This window comes from Neolamprologus multifasciatus, chromosome 22 (genome assembly GCF_963576455.1).
Source record: "Neolamprologus multifasciatus chromosome 22, fNeoMul1.2, whole genome shotgun sequence".
Lineage (NCBI taxonomy): Eukaryota > Metazoa > Chordata > Actinopteri > Cichliformes > Cichlidae > Neolamprologus > Neolamprologus multifasciatus.
The window spans coordinates 5094349-5113453 of NC_140459.1; the positions used below are offsets into that span (position 1 = coordinate 5094349).

Consider the following 19105-nt stretch of genomic DNA (forward strand, 5'->3'; position numbering starts at 1 on the left):
TTTTTTATCGCTTCATGTTAAATAAATGTGTTTTAATTGAGCTTTAACTTAATTCGCTGTTGCTTAGCGGAAGAGAATCAATGCAAATCGCTGCCTCGCAAGTGTGCGTGTGACAGCAGCTGACTGGGAGTTATAATATCCCCACAGCAAGAGAGAGGAAGGAGAAGCAGGCTGGTTAATATTTGTTGTGGCAGCTGGAGGATGGGAAATAATTCAATCCCACTCAGTAACCTTTATTTAAACAAACCAAACGACTGCTGCTTCTGCTGCTTTGGCTGGATTTTTTGATGGCATCCACTCCAGATTGTGTTTCTTTTTTTACACCCTCTTCTTCCCTCCTCCTCTTCCTCCTCCTCCTCCTCCTCTTCTAGATCATTTCACTTCACCGCCACCAAATGCAAAAGGGAAGTGTTTAATATAAAAATGCAGCAGGGCAGAAGGAGGAAAGCTTGCAAAGAAAACAATGTCCATGTGAGTGTGTGTTGGATAAGCAGGGCCTCTTCTGTGTTTTACAATCACACCTACCCACTCAGTCACATGCACACACACGTTCACACGCTCATGAATAATCCCTGTGACATTTCTGCAAAGAATATAAGCTACTGTTTATTGTTTGTTTTTCAAATCAGAGCTGCAGCCCTTTATTTCTTTCAATGTCTCTTAATTATCTTCTTCTTCTTTGTTAATCCTCATGACAGCAGCTGGTAATGTGTCCAAAACCCTAATATAATCAGCTTAAAATCAAGCAGCCATTTTTCCACATATGAAAATGTGGGGAACAAAAACCAAATCTGGCTTTTTCAGTTAAGTAAAAGGATTGAAAACGTGGCCCAATAAGTCCTTAATCGCAAATTTACAGATAAATTTTGCAAATGTTTGAGAAAAGCTTTGTAAATAAAGTTTATCTTTACTCTCCTTTAGTGCACTTAATGTGGACATTTCCTACATGCATCACACAGACATAATACAGGCCTATACTGCGCTTGCAATACAATGAAATTGGCCTCTGTACGGCTGAGGTATTTCCTTAGTGGCCCTTTAAGGAGTTTGTTCCTATTGGATCGCTTACTCACACGCGCGGAAAAGCGTACACGTGCCCACACTCACCTTTCATCTCGCAACAGTCCTTGGGGCCTCTCTGGTCTGCCTTGATTGGCACCTGAAGCAGAGACTTCAGGTTGGTCATAGAGGTCAGGTGTCCACCTTGGGGGCCACTTCCAGCCGGGTTGCTGGCCCCAAACTGGGGGCTTGTGGCCCCGGCAGGGAGATCCGGTGGTAGGAGCTGGGTGAGAGGCCTTGACATAACTTCTCGGGGGGAATAAGAGGAGGAGGAGGAGGACAGGAGGAGGTGAGGGGAGGAGGAAGTGGAGTGGGGCAACCTGCAAGAGACCGTAAGATCAAAATAATCCACTTAGTGATGCTAATTGACGTGCGCGCCTTCAAAAGGTGCGCGGACAGGTGACGCGTGTGCGCTCACGGTGTCCACCTGATAGTCGCCAGTCCCATGCAAGAAAATATGCGAAAGGAAAAAAACCGAAACAAAAAAGAAGAAAAGAGGGAGGATTTATATCCAAAATGGCACCATGTTGACCGAGTCTAATTCATCCTCCAGGAGTAGCTGTCAGTCGGTTAGTTGGTCGGTCGATCGCTCGGTGAGTCCGGAGGGAGCTATAAACAATATTAAGAGAGCAGAAATAAAGGCAGTAGAAACAGCGGAGCACAGTCGAGTCGCGGCGGTGGGAAGTCTCCAAGACAGAAAAGAGCGAAGAACAAAAAGAGGGGCGAAAAAATGACAAGATGACGGAAATAAAGAGATCCCCCGGAAAAAATAATAATATCCAGTAGTATGAGAGACGGATAGATGGGGCTGATGGCTCTTATTTTCCTCTCTCTCCCTCTCTGCCAGTCAGCTGGAACCAACACGGGCCGCTCGTGTGACGTCACCGCTCACGGGGAAAGGCGCTTGGGGGCGTGGATCGTTTGCATACAGCGGCAACGCCCACACAGCCCAATTGACCACGCCTCTCCTTCCCGTGTACTCAGAGTCTCGGTGCTGCATTTATGTCTGGTTTAAAATTTGGTAAATGTGAACTTCAAATTATTTTGCTCTTTCTCCTTTGTTTTTTTCAGGGAAACTGAACAAAACGTTTAATCTCATGACAAAAAATAAGTCCCGTACCTGATGTTGACATCCCTATGTACAATAGAGGTCCTTCTGGTCGTCCACAAACAAAAAACTATTGACCAGGGACCGCAGTCAAGAAATTAAATGAATGTCTATGACTGACAGTTAATGTGGTTACTAATTAAGAAATGTTGAAAATGTTTCTGATTAAACGATCACACAATGTTAAAAATGTTAAAAAGCAAGGATGCAGCTCAAGGATAAATTATATTATTTTGGTATCAGCTTACAATACATGTTAGATTCAAGCTGAACAAAATAAACCAAAAAAAGGGGGAAAACGCAAAACAATCAAGTTAAAGTGCAAACATAAAACATAAAGGCCTAACAATGTAAATGGATAAAATAAAACAGAAGCTAAAACGATGGCAGCTAGAAAATATAATATAAAATAAACTGTTATGGAAGAAAATATGTTAAAGTTCATACAAGTATGAAAACAACAGATAAAAATATGGTAAATTGTATTTAAAAATTAAGCAAAATAACATTTATTTAATAAAAAGAATAAGAAAATGTTATAAAAATGTAAAATAACAAAATTACTAAAACGCTACCGCTTCTCGTGAATGCAACACACATTGACACTGAAACGTGACGCCTCCATGAAGTTTCAGCCAATAGCGGCCGCATAAGATAATTCCTGGATGGCCCTTGAACACGCCTCGCCCCGCCCCTCTTCTCTCACGCTGTCACTTAAACAGCGAAGGCAGAGCCCGCCGCGTGTGTGTGTGTACCAAAATGAGATGCAGCTCCTGAAACGTCAGGATGTTTACCTTTTCCACTTCCTTATCTGAGCAATAAGGGAAAATACGATTACTTTTACCCCGAGTTCAAACGCGAACAAACACAAACGGTCTTACCATTTACTCCACACTAAAAACATATACACGCTATTCTTTTTAACAAAAGAGACACTTAAATAAAGGGCCGCCCTATTATACTGGCAGTACACTGAAACCATTAATTTATAACTGTTTCCTTGAATATTGTGAGTATGTTTTAACTCATACATAAACTGTTTGCTGCGAGGCTTCAAAATAATAGAATAAAAGTCATTAAATCGTCTCAAATCTGATAAAACCACCCGAGGAGCAGCGCCTCGTCTGTTTTCTCCCTGTTGGATGTCCCTATCTGACTCTCGCGCTCTCAACAACAAGCACATGGACCCGGCACGCGCCGACTGTTGCCTACCGGCGACTGTGCAGCGCTGCGATTGGCTGAATCTAGGTCACTCGCTGCGGCTCTCAGCGCTCTATTGGCTAAAAATAGGTCACAGTCTCCGCCCACAGATTTCCCCATGCTATGGCCGCGTGAGAGCACGGTTGGAGAGAAGGAGGGGGGTGTTTATGTTTCACTTCCGAAGGCTCCATTAAAGATCATATTTACCTTTTCATCGTAAATGTTTCGAAGGCACAGTCAAACTAAGGCAACGTAAACAAAAAATACAGCAAGGACTTCATAAAACAAAGACAACGTTAATAAAACGGATAAACAATAAATGATCCAAAAGCTCTTAATTTTGTTTACACTTTAAACCCATTTTTAGCATTTCAGTGATTTTTACTACAATGAAGTATTTTTGCTAATTATTAATTATTAATATTTCCGTCATATTTTGAGTGTTTTGTATGCTTTTTAGTTACATGTTTGAACTTTTTTCCTATGTTACCAGACAGATAAAGTTGAGTTCTAAATCTACATCAGTGGATTTCATACCAGTCTGTATGAATTCTTCGATCATGTGTCTCTATCTCACCCCACCCCTATAGTTCTCTGTCACACCAGCCCATCTGCATGTCCTCCTTCACTAGATCCATGAACCTCCTCTGTGGTCTTTGTCAACACCTTGTTGTCCAGTATTTCCACTATCTCTCCTCTGCACATGTCCGAACCATCTCAGACTCACTTCACTAACTTTGTCTCCAAACCTCTAAACCTAACTTGTTCTTTACTCCACTTAAGATACCACCTCCAGCTTGGCTTCCTGTCTTTAGTGTGAAAGAAACAAAAACATTTTTATTATCATCTTCTTTTTTTATCCAGGCAAAAGTCAATTTAGCAGACACATAACAATTAAAAAAATCATATGTGTGATTTTGGCATTTGGAAAATAACCCAAGTGTTTTGGCAACATTAAATCACTATAATAAACTACATAAAAGCAGTCTATAATAATACTATTATTGCTATTAAAGAGCTCTTTTTGATGTGAAACATATCTCAAAATATCAAAATCTTCTAAAACAAAGTCATTTCTGTTTAAATGTTATCATACCCTGTCATTGCGAACCAAATGCCAAGTGTTTTGGCAAGCATTAAATTACTATAATAAACCACATAAAAGCAGGCTATAATAATACTATTATTGCTATTAAAGAGCTCTTTTCGATGTGAAACATATCTCAAAATACTGGTGTCATTCATTTTGTCTTCTAAAACAAAGTCATTTCTGTTTAAATGTTAGCCATGCGCTATCATTGCAAACCAAATGAGCAGAAGTCATAATTACAACATCTTGTAAATGAAGGAAAGAAGCAACTGGTTTAAAACGTGACTTCTGCTGCTGTCATTCATGGTTCCTGGAAGCTCGTACACATCTTCTGTTATGATGATATAGTGATGTTACACATACATGACAGGAATGTGTGAATAGTAAGAAGCCAAAATAATCTGCCTCACACACACACACACAGACACACACAGAGCAGCTGAGTGCGTGCACACTGGCACGGATCAGCAAAAAGTGTGAAACAACAGCTTGACTCCACTAATGTGTGATCTGAGTTTCATGAGGCGTTTCGAATCGAAATTATTTTCCCCTCATCCCTTCCTCCAACACTTGGGACTCAGCCATGTTTTAAAGGATATTTAAATGCTGCCATCTAGTGACTGGTTGTTGGTATTGCAACAACTTTAAAAAACACCCCGCTTCCCACTGGTGTTTTTTTTAAGGGTTTACACCTAATAATTCATTCTAAGATTTTGTGATATGCAGAGAATTTGCGAGTGGGAAGATCAGCTGAGTGTGCGTGAAAGAGCACACCTGTCTTACCTGTCGGCTGGCTTTGTCGCAGCTGCATGTGAGTCGGGTGCCAGGCTGTTTTCATAGTGTTTTCTCACAGGCAGCATGAGAGAGAGACCACTTCACGGTCCCTGCAGGAAGAAAGTGTGGATAAAAATATCCTTAATCCGCTAATTGTCTAAAACAAACTTTGAGGGGATGGAAGTTTTTTTTGTCTTTGTGCGAGAAACATGATGGACGCCCACTTAAGTCCTATGCTGGACCTTGAGCGTGGGGTTAGGGTTATATCTGAGAGGTTTAATGGCTGTGCCATGAAGAATTAAGGCAGTTCTGAAGGCAAAACAAGGGTCCAGCCCAGTACAGTAACAGTGCAACTAATGAAGTGGCTTCAGAGTGTATGGCTGTATCCCAATTCAGGGTCTGCAGCCTTAAAGTACGCAGCCTCAACGATCCTCAAGGGCCGCGTACTTAAAGACCGCTAAGGCCGGAAGTGCGAGGCTTGTGAAATGGGACGGTCTAGCCTCCGTTGCGCTGCCCAGGTTGCCTAGCAACCATGATACTAACAGCTGGAAACGTTTCATACAGCTTTGTTTGACAGAAATGAAGGAGAAAATCTTTTGTTCATTTGTTTGTTTGTTTCTACATGAGCTTTGATCATTCTCTGTAAGATTAAGCTCAGCTATTGAACGGCGTATATTTTAAAGTAAAGGCTTAAAAACCAAGTTAGTACAAATGTCACTAATGTCACATAACTTTGACGACATGTGGCCAACAGTAATGTTTTAATGTTCTTCGTTAGTAAACATTTGCACATAAATAAGTGACATAATATTCAGTACTTACTTAAAGTTTACTCTTCGGGCGCGCCTCATCCGCCGTTTTTTTCTGCAAAATTATCCACACCCACCGCTGCGCTATGCATTCTGGGATATGTTGGGCCACGAAGTCTACACCGCCACGTCCTTAAAATTCAGGGAAATGAAGGACGCATTTGAGGGCCGCATATCGAGCAGCCTTTGAATTGGGACCGCCTTCGTCTCGTTGCGGTGACGTAATCGGCCTTAAAATGCGGCCTTTAAGGCTGCAGACCCTGAATTGGGATACAGCCTATGTTTTCAGTTGTGGACTTCATGGTTCAAAGATGTGACTAATTAAAACACCATTGTCATGTTTTGGGAGAAACCATGGCAATGGATGTCTTTTTAAATTTAATTTCCATTTAACTAACGTTTCCTCAATGCTATCCACATCTCTCCAACTTCATTTGGACTCAACTGCAGGTAAACTTGTTGAAAGCTCAGTTTTATCAGTACAATGTTGTCATGTGAGGGAGATCAGTTAAGCATGTAAAATGATGCACTTTCCTTTATGCTCCATTTACTATCAAATTAACCAACATTTCAGGAACATTTAAAATATACATCCTATAACATGTCACTGAACTAAAAAGAGATGAGTGTATGAAACAGAAGATTTAAGACAACAATCAATGTTTCAGATTTTTTTATTCGATTTGAGGGTTTTCAACAACTCACTTTTAGGCAATGAAAAGGATAGTAATTTAGTAATAATATTACATGTTTTAGTTTTACAGGTAAAAGAAAACACACATCTGGACAGGACCTAAGTAATGAACTATGTGTACACGCTTCTGTTACAAAAACGGGGCATCAAGTGTGGCAATGAGGGAGCAGGTAAAAGGGGGCTCGAGGAGGAGGGGGGAGGATATCACATCGATACATATACTCATCCCGCTGTTTTACAAAGACAGACCCTGACTCGTTCCCTCCCACCCAAACATTAGCAACAATGATAAAAGAAATGATACTCGGTGTAAAAAAAAAAAAAAAAAAACAGCAAATAATCAATATATAATAAAATATAATACGAATTGTACAGTACACTCCGGTTATTTCTCTTCTTCCTTTTCAAATCCTGCCACACAAACAGCTCCTGTTCTCACTCTCTGTTCACGCTTCTTCAAAAACATCATAAAGTAGTGTACATTAAAAACAAGATCAACACTTTGTTTGTCCCAACTGTCTCCCTTCAGTTTCTTTAGACAAACAAACCCTTTATTGTCCTAAGAAGCTCATTAAAAATGACAAAATAGTGTCACATCCGGATTTCTTTTTTTCCATTAAAGATAAATTTATCTTGAGGGCAAATTTCATCTCAGTATAAAAAGAGTTTTTCCACGGGGGCAACAAATAAAGACAGACCAAGAGACAGAGACGCTACTGTTTACCGGTGAATAATGTGAACGCAAACTAGAAATAAAAAAAATAGAGATGCACCGATATTTGGAGGGATATCAGTACACAAGAAGGCATTTACTGATATTTGTGTGTTGTGTTACTTTTGTGCTGGCTGAGTGTGATGAAGAACAGAAGACTTTAACGGAACTTTATGCAAATCTCTGTTGGAAAAACAATTTGAAACTTTCCAAAATGTAATAAATAAAAAAGTGATTGTATATCTAAAAGATTTTATATCTAAAAGCCACTTAAAGTTATTAAAGTGGCTTTTAGTACTTTCATCTATCGCCACAAGATGGTGCAGTGAGTCCGTGTAACCTGGCAACTCATTACAAACATCCACCCAAACCTCCACTTGAGAAAATATCAAAAGTTAACAACTGAAAACACCAACCGATAAAACTGTGCCCCCTGGTGGTCAAACCTGGCAGAACATAATTACAGGGGAAAAAATAAAAAATAAAAAGCAACTTTTGTTTCATAGTTGAGCTGTGCAATAAATAAAAATAAACACTAAAATATATAGGTATAAATCTGCATTTCTTTTGGTCAAATTGTTTAATATCGGTGCATCCCTACTACCGGAGATACATCCCCCTCTACAAACAGCATCCAATCCACATTTATGCCCAAACACTGCTGACCGGGGATTTAAAACAAACAAACAAACAAAAAAAAACAGAAACATGATGGACAGGAAGCCAAATCTGTTTTTAATAACAGATGCTACTAAAGTCATGTGGTCTTGAGTTCCTTCACCTTTGGGGAAGAGGAAGTAGCCTGTGATGGTGGTTCTGATTTTGGGCCTTTTGAAGTCCACTTTAATTTATCGACCACCGTTGCTGTGTTAAGTTAGGATTGTACACAGGAGGAAGGCTCGAGGTTATTACTGTAGTTACACTAAACCCCATACTTCCACCTTTTTTTTTTCTTTTTTGTTAAAAACTTGCTAGCTCTTGCTTGCTTCTTGGATTATTTAAAAAAAATAAACATCAAAAACAATCTAATCTAAAAAAAACAACAACAACTGTTTACTGACTGTAGTCAGTCAGAACCGTTGATCTCTCAGGCTGGACCAGACCTGGGACTGGCAGCTGGACTGGTGAATGTTCATCATCTGACGATGGAGATCTCATCAGTCCCCAGCTCCCACCCCCACTGCTGGTGGTCGCCGCCCGGCAGCAGAACTTGTGGCGGGCGAGTAGCCGCGGGTTCCAAAAACTGTGTCGGCATTTGTGGCATTGGAATGCAGCTTGTTTAAGATGCTGGCCCCTGTGTTTCAAGGCTTTGTATAACGAACTGGTGCGCCTCCCACACACCTGGCACCGCAGACGGGCGTGGCGGCCTGAGTTCCTAGGTGGGTGCCTAATGGCGTGATGGACCAGCAGAGAACCCTGCTTGGCGTACATGGTGCTTGGGCAGATGGGGCAGGGGAAGCGTTTGATGGGGACGTCCATCGATGTAAGCCCCGTGACCCTGACGGCGCCACCGCACCATGACTTCACCTTCATTACGCTGCCCTTTATCCTCAACTGTGCCAGCAGCTTTTTTTTGTTGAGCTGAGCCTGTAGTCTGCCCCTCTTCTTTCTCAGAATCATCAGCTTCCTGCGCGTGTCTTTACTCAGGGGCACGCCCACCAGCTTTCCGTCCCTCATGATGCTGTGGATCACTACTCGCCGTTTTTTCTTCCGGTGCTTTCTTGTCTGCCCATGACGCTTTTGGTAGTTTTTTGGGCGGTAGTAAAAAGGGTGCGGGTGTTGCTGCTGTTGTTGCTGCTGCTGCTGTTGTGGTGGGGGCGGCGGAGGAGGAGGAGGTGGTGGCGGCGGCGGCGGTTGTTGTTGTTGTTGTTGTGGGTTTGGTTGTTGTCCGGATGCCCCCTGTGGCATGTGGGAGGAAGCAGCGTAGTTGGGAGCTGAATTAGAATCGTAGAAGAGCGGGGAGTATCCAGAGGGTTGGTTCTGATTCACGCGCTGACCGTTGCGGTCGATGCCATGCTGAGACAGCTTGTGCCGCACTAAGCTGTTAGAATAAGCAAAGGCTTTGCCACACACTTCACAGCGAAAAGACTTCTCCAGCCCCACCCTGCCGCCATGGACCGTCTGCTGATGTGCTGTCAGGTGGAAATAGTGACGGAAGGATTTCCAGCAAACGGTGCAGGTGTAAAGCCTCTGTGATGGCGTGCCAGACGTTGGAGACTTTTCTCCTTGAGAGCAGGAGGAGAAGAAGTCAGAGTTCCCCGTGTTGGCGACTTGGCTGATGGCGGCAGCAGCACCTTTTATCCTCCTCCCCTGGTTGTCGATTTCTCCTCTTCTGTGCAGCTTCCCGTGTCTCACGAGGCTCTGAGCGTAGGCGAACATCTTCCCGCAAAGATTGCACTTGTAGTTCTTTTGACCCGAGTGTACAGTCAGATGCTTGGTGAGGTGGAAAGGCTCACGGAACATCTTGCCGCAGACGTCACACGCGTGAGGCTTTTCCCCTGTGTGGACACGGTTGTGGCGCCTCAGAGTCTCCGCCCTCCTGAAGCGTTTGCCACATATCTGACATCCGTACGGCCTTTCCGATCCATCGCCTGGCGGTGCTGGGCTCCTCCTCCTCCTGACGATGGTATTGGGATCCCTTTTCTCTCTGGGCTTCCGCGGCCTCCTGGGCTTTGTGTGCGGCTGGCTGGGGTGGGTCAGCGGCATGGTGGAGCCATTCAGGGTGGAGGTGGATGACGGTCCGCCTAGGTTACCAAACCCCAACCCCCCCAATAGGCCTCCAATGATATCCCTCCTCTCTCCTTCCCGGCTTTCTGTGTTTATATCGCACGAGGCGGCGGCTGCAGCAGCGATGGCTGACATTGCACTGCTGGTGACCTCATCTTCTGAATCATCCAATAGGGAAGAGAGTGGAAGGTGCGGCTGTTGTTGCTGTTGATGGTGGTGGTGATGTTGCTGACTTTGTGGGTGGGGGTGAAGAGTTGGGGCTAAAGGGGCCTTCCGGAGGGTCTGGCTGGTCATTTCATTGGCTAATGTGCTTTCTGAGGGATACAGAGATGAAGGCTGGGATCGTCTGTAGTCGTCGACACCGCTGCTGTTGTAGGACGACTGGCTCTGGTAGCGATTTCTGGAATAATCTGTTGCATATTTGTCACTGGCCATCGCTGCCCCATCGCTTGAAATCCCTACGCTGTCGCTTCTACTTTCCATTTTGCTGCTGCTAGGGTTGGAAGATGCGCTCCCTGCACTGCTGGCCCTGTTTTTTGAACTGCGTGGAGGTTTGCCACAAGCACCTGAAGCGGCGTGGTTCAGGAGAGAGGTGCTCTCACGAAAACAACGCCCACACGCCGGGCAGCGGAAAGGTTTCTCGTCGTGGATCTTCTCGTGTCTCGTAAGTGACTCTCGACGGTTGAAGGACTTTTGGCAGATGCTGCAGACAAAAGGCCGGTTTTCTGAATGGGTGACACTGTGCTGGATGAGGTGACCTCTCTTTTTAAATCTCTTCCCACACTCGCCGCAACAGAATATCCTCTCCGGGCTGGGAGAGTTACAATCCGACTTCCTGCTTTGGCTTTCTGGTGTCAACCCGTGGCTGCGGAGATGCCTTCGTAGGCTTGAAAGGTGGGTGAAGGTTTTACCACACTCACCACAGTGGTAAAGGGGTTCTGGTTCTGTCTGGCCTGATGAGATGCTGTTATGATTTTCTTGGGATTTTGACAGCTGTTGGTTTCCGTTGGCAACGAGCACAGAGGTGGGATTTGAGGAGGTGGGAACAGATGAGGAGGAGGACACAGTGGAGGATGACTGTTGCTGCTGCGAGGACGGTGAGAGGAGAGAGGAATGCTGCGGTTCACTTCCGATTCCACTTAGCCTGACGCCCCCAGACCCTCCTCCTCCTACGAGGCCCGATGAGGAGCTCTGACTGTGCCCACTCGAGCTGCTGTTGTGGCAGTTGCTAACACTACTGCTGCTGTGACTGTGGCTGCTACTGTCCGTTTTCCTCTGGGGCAGATAACCCGCCATTGCCTTCTTTCTCCTGCTGCCCCCACTCGATCCTGACGTAGACGAGCTGTCTACAGACTTTGCTCCATCATCTTTAGAGAGGGACAGGTGCAGGGGCAGCGGGAGGGGGAGGCCAGCCTCTTGCTGCATTAGCGATGCTATCTGGTTAGAGGAGAGGACAGGAATGCCTTGGAAATCAAAACCGCCCAGTGGGGCCGGCTGCGGGGCTGGGTGAAGAGGGTGCGGGTGGTGAGTGTGGCTGTGTGGATGAGATAAGGCGTGTGGGGTGAGTTGCTGCTGTTGCTGCTGAGGCTGTGGAGCTGTGTGGCTGTGGGAGGAGTGGAGTGCAGGAGGAGCAGCCAGTGCTGAGTTTGACTCTGAGGCGCCTTGCCCGAGGCCCAAACCTAGGTGGTTGTGAGTGCCCTGCTGGACGAGGAACTGCTCTAGGCTGCTGCTGGTGGGAACACCAGACAGGAAGTACTGATTAGCAGCAAGCATGCAGCTGAACTGCTGGTGGAGACTGCGAGGATCGGACTGGCCAACTAAGGGGACCGCAGTGCTACCAGAGGGGTTGTTGGAGCCGGAAGCAGAGGTGGAGGGTGAGGGTGAGGAGGAAGAAGGGCCAGAGGAGGGCTGGGGCACAGAGAGACCTGGATGGAGCGGGGGAGGCGGGGGTGCAGGTGTGACAACGCCCCCAATGACTCCTGCGCTTCCTCCACTGCTGCTCCCACCAAAGTCGAAACGTCCCATCCCAGAGTGGAGCTGCTCCTGAGCCAGCGCTGCCTCAGCAGGGTGAAAAGGCCGCAGAAACTGGGGGTACCCCGACGAGGAGCTCCCGCTGCCGCTGCTGCTGCTACTGCTGCTCATCTTACTCGACTTCCTGGAGCTGTGAGACGACGTGGACGACTGGCTCTGGTGGGAGATGGATGGAGGAGGAGCACTCATTTTGGCAAACAATGATGACGAGTCTGCGAAAGCATTGCTCCGTGAGGTTTGGAGGGACCCAAGGCCGAGGCCCGACAAGAGGCTTCCAGATGTGTCACCACAGGGTTGGTGTTGTTGTTGCAGCTGCTGCTGGTGCTGCAGCTGCACTTGCTGTTGGTGGCTCAGTTGTCGTTCTAATCCAAGGCCTTTGAACTGGTGGGCTTGGTGTCCACTCAGCATTTCTAAAATGTCCATGGGGTACTTGCTGAACTGAAACATCTCCCAATGCAGCTGTGACAATGCACTCAGGGGTGGCACAACCCGTTTGCAGCTGCTGGGAACAGCAGTGAGCCCTTATCAAACCTGCGGCGGTCTGATTTTCACAAGTAGTCCTGCTAACGTCCAACAGGCCACGATAATCCACCGAGAGCCTGATTTTCCTTACATGAATGTGTCGCTAAAGAGCGAAGCGTCGAATGCTTCTTTAAAAAAAAAAAAGAAGAAAAAAAAGTCATAAATATACTAAACTATGATAAAAAAAGAAAACAGAGTCTGTAGTGTTTCTTTAGAATGTTCCATAGCAGTCCCATAAAGTGGAGCGTGTCCGTTATTTCCGTGCGGGCTGAACCATTGTTTCACTGGCCTTCCATCCAGTCAAGGAGATCTTCGAGGAGCCTGAACAAAAACAAACAAAAAGAATAATGTCAGTAATTCTGTATAAATTAAACAATAACAACATATTGTTTTCCCTGCCCTCAGTGCCTCTCCCTTAGCAATTACAGTGGAACTTGATACAGCTAGGACAAACAAATTTTCGCAGGTATCAGTCTCTTGCTTCAGTACTGATTATTTGCACTCATGTTACCCTGATGATAGTTTTTTGGCAGTGAAGAGATGACCTGCTTGTTTCTGTAGCTCTAGTTTTTAGTGTTTTTAGAAAAGCAGACTGATTTTACTGTGTAAAAACCGGGTCACAGGCTTTCTGTTTTATCCACTCAAGAGGATCAAAGCAGCTGTTCTACAATTATTTTTGCACAACTCTGGAAATCTTGGAAAGCGTACTGCATCCAATGTTTATTCAACCAGGTAAACTTTTCTTCAGCTGGTTTTCTAATCTCATCCAGCTCGAACCCAGTGAACCTAATGCTCCACAGCTGCTGTAAATTTGAGTTTCTCAGGAGATGATTTCCTTTAAATCCTTGTTGTGGTCAAGCTGTGAAACCAGATTGTAATTTGTTTCTGTTGTAGTGTGAGAAAGCAGTTCCAATCACAGTGTTTAGTTAAAAAAAAAAAAAAATCATTACTGGCAGGCGGAAAAGCGATAAGCCAAACATGGAAATCCAGAGAAATAAATGTAAGCAGGATAGAAATCATCAATCCTCAACGGTTCCTGTCTGTGTTGCAGATAAACATTACAGTCAAATAATCAGCATTACAACTTAAATCGGAGAGGAAATGAACAAGAAGACATTTTGATTACTGACCGTTCCAATTATTTATCAATCAAGAACTCAAAGCCTTTGTCTGGTTGAAGCAGAGTCTTCTCTACTTGAGCTAAATATAAAAATAAAAATATGGCACATTTGGAGAGATCACGTAGACAAAGAGTCACATAATTCCCTATTCAAACTTTAAGACATTTTCACAGAACAACAGCAAATTCGTTGCAGTTGGTACCAGAAGTAAATGTGTTTACATGTTCCAAAACATCACTTGTGGGTCAACAGGAGCTGATTATGAGCGTTTTGTTTCAGAAATCAATTCTTATGTGACTTGACTGCTTCAATTCCTATTGATGTACTTTTAAAAGCTTCTCAGTCTCAGCGTTGTTAACTTCTACTTCCTCTCTCTTCTGTTTGTGACAGTGTAAGTATGTGTGTTAAGAGAAAATGTAATACAAAAACCCTTAAAACCGTAATATGAATTAATAATTCTGCCTACACACAGTAATATTTACTTCAATCAAATATTAGGACATATTCCAGTTATGTGTGTCAGCCTGTAATCACCCAGTAAGGGTGACAAATTCCCTGAATTGTCACCCTTCCAGGCTCTGTCACCCTTATTGGGACTCGCTGGGAATTCAGGGAATTCAGAGATGGCTCCTGTCCACCTCTTGCTGGATAAAATGACTTCCAACACATACAAATGCACACACACAAAACTCACATCTCTCTCTCTCTCTCTCTGTATGGAGTGACGTGATACTGAAAACTCTAAGGAATGCAATACGTCACAACATACACAACACAGTGCTGTACGATTCAGACTAGAACTGCTCCATTATAGCAAAAATTGCAATCCTAATTATTTTGTGACATTATTTAGTGATTTCTGTCTTGTTAAAGCGGATTTCCTCTCACATTAAATACAACTCAAAATGAAAACATATACAAAAAGATATGAAGGTAGTGGAAGACAGTGTTGTCCGATAGGTGATGCCCAGGCTAGTGAGCATTTCTGATTGTGAAATCTGTCTGCCAAGGACGACTGCCAGTCCTTGTAGGCCCAGAGCTGTGGGATGTTTGTGGGTTCAAACAGGGAAACAGAGAGCCGAAGTCAATAATCTAACAACATTTCCAGAAGCAGACTGGAGTAGAGACCCTTGGAGACAAAGGCATCTGCAAAGAAAGTCAAAGATCCTTCCACAGCCCCACCTTCAGAAAGCTTTTACAACTTTCACTTCTTCTAGATAGATTTAGTTTCCATCATATCTTAGTTCACTCTGATCTAAACTGTGAGTGAGTTTAAGGTTTTAGGGTGGGCACTGATGCAAAAAGGGGGGTGGGGGGCTTGATTTACAACAAGGGAGAAGGAGAGATAAGTACTGAAAAATGAACACAAACACAAAGACTGAAAATGAACCAAGCAAGCACTTGTCTGATATTTGAATTTTGCATGTGCAACATGACAGCCTAAAAGAAGCACTTGACTTGAAGTAAATTACAGCAAATAAATCAATAACCTACTGATATGCTTTCCTTTAAAAAGGAGAAAACATATTATAGCTCCATAAAAACAAAGGAAGAGGACAAAGTGCACTCGCTCATATTCATTTATCTCAAAAAACACAAATGAAACTATTTGAGGCCGTATCGTTTGAAACACCAGTTTTCTTCATTCTTCAACTTAATACTGCCAAAAACATCAACAAAATGACACTCCTGTCATAATCTAACGATAATGACACCCTCTTTAATTTAACTAATGATGCTTCTCGTGTTCACTGCGTGCAACAACCCGCCATCATTTCAACCTCTCCAAAACATCAGCCTAAATAATTCAAGTCGCTACTTCTCCTGTGTCAGCATCGCATTTTCTGTCCGATACTTCGTTTTGTTTTGGTTTTTTTAAAACTAGGGTCAAATCTGCTTTTATTTCTGACCTTTTTCTAGCTCTGCAGTGAGCGCTCGACGTGAATGAGACTCCCCTGAGACAGAAACCACAGAAGCCAAACGTCTTTATATGCGCTGTCACATCTGTGTACAGTCAGATATAAAACCAGGAAGGATTTTGTATGTTGTCTGTACAGACAAAGCATAATGATCATGCATTCAGTTTACCTGCATGCAAATTTTGAAATTAAGAAAACAGTCATTAAGTAATAGTGTAGTGAGAGTTAAAAGCATCTAAGCCAAAAAAAAAAAAAAAAAAAAAAGCTCCGACGTAGGTCTGCTCGAGTCAAGCAAAACTCAAATACTGGGGGGTTTGTTCTCACAGCTAAGGAACACATAACAAAGCCAATTCCAATCCCATGCCAGGTCACATAAGGCCTAGAATGCACAACAAATACGATGAAATTCAAACAATAATGAGACTTATTAGTAAAATAAATCTAATTTTGGTCCTTAAAATGTTTTTGGTAGCGATCACTTTCCCAAAGGGAGGCTCTTTGTTAAACCCTAATCTTGCCTCCCTACCCAATCAGAAACTGGGCCGATGGTCTTTGGGTTTCTGTGTTCAGCACAACATATGAACATTACCCAGCTGCAAGCTATGCAAATGATAGCAATGTAAAAAACTACAGCAATTCAACCCTGGCAAGAGTATACAGTTGTTTTGGTCTTTACCATCATTTCAGTGATATATCATTGCAGGAGCTCAGATTCACAGTTTATACAAAGGGAGATGCTGCAACAATTTGAAAAGATGAGAGTATCCAGTTAAAATTAAATACATAAAATAAATCCAGCAAGCGTTGCTTGTCAGTATAAATTGTGATGAAACTGTTGTAACAACAGTTGGTGTGCAGCACAACCAATGCAGTGTCCATAATCCAGGTATAAGTGTTTGCCATTTCTTTTTGAAGACTGTAATTGGGTGGCTAAAAGTGTCGGCATGCATTTCAGCCACTTGTACGCTCAATTTGATTTTTACTGTCACCTCACTCAGTATCCAGCCAGAGGCAAGGGTCGGAGTTGAGAATGTTCCTGGTAACTAATTTACTAGTCATATAAATGACAGAAACAAGGGACAGATGTCTAAGTGAGCTGCAACCACAATGGTGTCGTAAATAAAATAATACGTTTAACCAACTAGTATTTTGGACACCAACTAGCAACAGCAGCAATGTTTAAATGTCACACTGACCATTAACAAAACATAAGTCCTATTTTATCCATTTATGGAAAATAACGGGTACTTGGGGCAAGGATAGCTCAGTAGGTAGAGTGGTGGCCCCATGATCGGAAGGTCGAGGGTTTGAATCCACTGAACGGCTACCCTGAGGTACCGTCCCTACACACTGCTCCCCAAAATAAATAGGAAAAGCTAGTTTACTTACTTTGGCTTACATTGGCTTATAGTGTTCATTAGTCAATTTATATTTTGTTCAAAATAAAAACAAACCTCTGGTTAATAGGAGCAGAGAATATACCTTTTTCTTTCACATTTTAACTATGCACACAGGTGGTTTGATGAAGGCCTTTTACATTCATAAGGACAAATTCTTACTGAATGTAAGAACTTGAGCAACATGCTTTAGTGGCTCCACTCAATCAGTTATGTTACACTAAAATATTTTAAAAACTGCCTGTATCTGGGGTGAATACGATGAAGCAAGTTCAATGTAGTCAGGATTTCTCTGTTATTTGGTTCAACAACAGCTAAAACCCAGGTCAGAGATAACAGGTATCCCACTGGTGGTTATCAGATTTGTCTGTCAACACAGGCTTTCCAGGCTGTGTGCACTTGTGGTGGACGCCCATTTCACTCTTGTTCTGAGGAACATACAATAGAGAGCTATAAACAATGTAAAGCATAAAATGGCATAATGGTGCTTCAAAAAAAATGCAACAGCAACCACAACACCAGAAAATCTTAAAATTTGTGAACTGGTAAAGTTAAATATTTATCTCCAGAAAAATAAAACAGACTTGGTGGAAGATTAGGATAAAAAAAAAAAAAATCATATTTACATGTTTTCTGCTTCACTGGGTCAATACATGCAAATTCCCGTGACAATGCAAAGTAGACTGCACTGCTTCGTCTATCATCAGGTGGCATTACTAAGGAAGAGCTCAACTGAGTGCATTTATTACCAATAATGTCTGCTGAAGGAAAGCATTTAGAAAATGTCTTCTGGGAAATATCATCACAACATCTCACAGCAGGAGCTGTCGTTAAAAGGTTAATTTTGTCATCCAGCAGCCCCAAAACCACAATACTTATAATGCGGTAAGAAACAGCAGCAATAGCAGCAATTTAAGCCATTTTTAATGTTTAAAATTTAACGTTTTTGTTTTGTTTGTTTGCTTTTTTACTTCTTAAGTCTTGTCTCCCTTTATACCCAGTTAAACAAAAATTCAAGCAAATAGATTAACATTAGACATTGAACAAAAATATGCAGCCAAAGTACACTTCTGTTAGGAGGTAAAAGGAAAGATGGTGGATAGAAAAAAAAGAGGCATTAAAAAAAATCCAGGTCCAGTTATTCATAATGGATATAAACAAGTAATAAAAAGCATTATTACAGTGGGACAGAGTTCCCGTGTGTAATATTGTTTCTTTCCACGAGCATCAGTTGTTTGAAGGACACTAGGAGCTGCTACTGCCTTATGTCTTATGTATAAATATATATTTATATTTATATATGCATATATTTTTTTTTTAACTTTTTCATTATGGAGAAATTTGCAACGTTAAGTACCAGGGAGGCTAGCATCCTAATATTTTTATGAAACCTATTTTATTAAATGTCATGGCAGCAAACACTTTGTTTTTAAGATTTAAATCCAGTTATAGGAAATAAATCACTGCAGAAACGAGTAATTATTCTAAGTTGCAAACCGAGCACCAGAATTTGCACCAAAAAAAGCATGCAAAGATTATTCAGATTTTTGCAGAGTTTAACATTACTTAGATCTCCTTTAACGCATCAATTTTTAATGTAGCTGACACAAGAAGAATAAGACTATAGAGCCTTAATTGAGAGCAGGGTGACTGCCTGCTGCTTGCATCTTACCGGCTGATCCACAGGTCTGTATCTGGAGCACCCTGCTGGCTGGACCACGGCGCTGAATGAGGGGGGAGGACAGTCCGGGGACAAACGCTGACTTCAGGTCCACAATCTGGAATAGATGAACCGATGACCGAGTGGGTCAGACTGATGGAAATAATCGTTTCCAGCCACTCGCCAGACTCTGCTAGCATCCGTCAATCCCTCAGCTAGCTAACTAGTGATCCTGCTCTAATCGTTAAAAAAACAACAACATTGTCTCGCTGTTTTACTCGC

General features: G+C 43.0%; 3 protein-coding genes across 4 annotated transcripts in view; all 3 read right to left on the bottom strand.

Moving 5' to 3' along the window:
- Window positions 1-1947, bottom strand: part of dbpa (D site albumin promoter binding protein a) — a 48535-nt gene extending 46588 nt beyond the window's left edge. Inside the window, exon 1 of the mRNA XM_085148201.1 lies at window positions 1108-1947. Coding sequence (XP_085004327.1) covers window positions 1108-1303 — 196 coding nt within the window. The 5' untranslated portion in view covers window positions 1304-1947. The remainder of the gene's footprint in view (window positions 1-1107) is intronic.
- Window positions 1948-6696: 4749 nt separating this feature from the next.
- On the bottom strand, window positions 6697-12742 carry LOC146492700 (uncharacterized). The gene has a single exon (XM_085147912.1). The coding sequence runs from the start codon at window positions 12649-12651 to the stop codon at window positions 8500-8502; it is 4152 nt and encodes a 1383-aa protein (XP_085004038.1). The 5' UTR covers window positions 12652-12742; the 3' UTR covers window positions 6697-8499.
- A 121-nt stretch (window positions 12743-12863) lies between these two features.
- shisa7b (shisa family member 7) overlaps window positions 12864-19105 on the bottom strand; it is an 82465-nt gene continuing 76223 nt past the window's right edge. The window contains exons 11-12 of one of the 2 annotated variants that reach the window (XM_085147927.1): window positions 18836-18941; window positions 12864-13047 (exon numbers count right to left, since the gene is read on the bottom strand). The gene's annotated coding sequence lies outside the window, so the exon portion shown is untranslated. Of the gene's footprint in view, window positions 13048-15706; window positions 17592-18835; window positions 18942-19105 lie in introns of those variants that run through there. The other variant, XM_085147928.1, reaches the window with a different exon arrangement.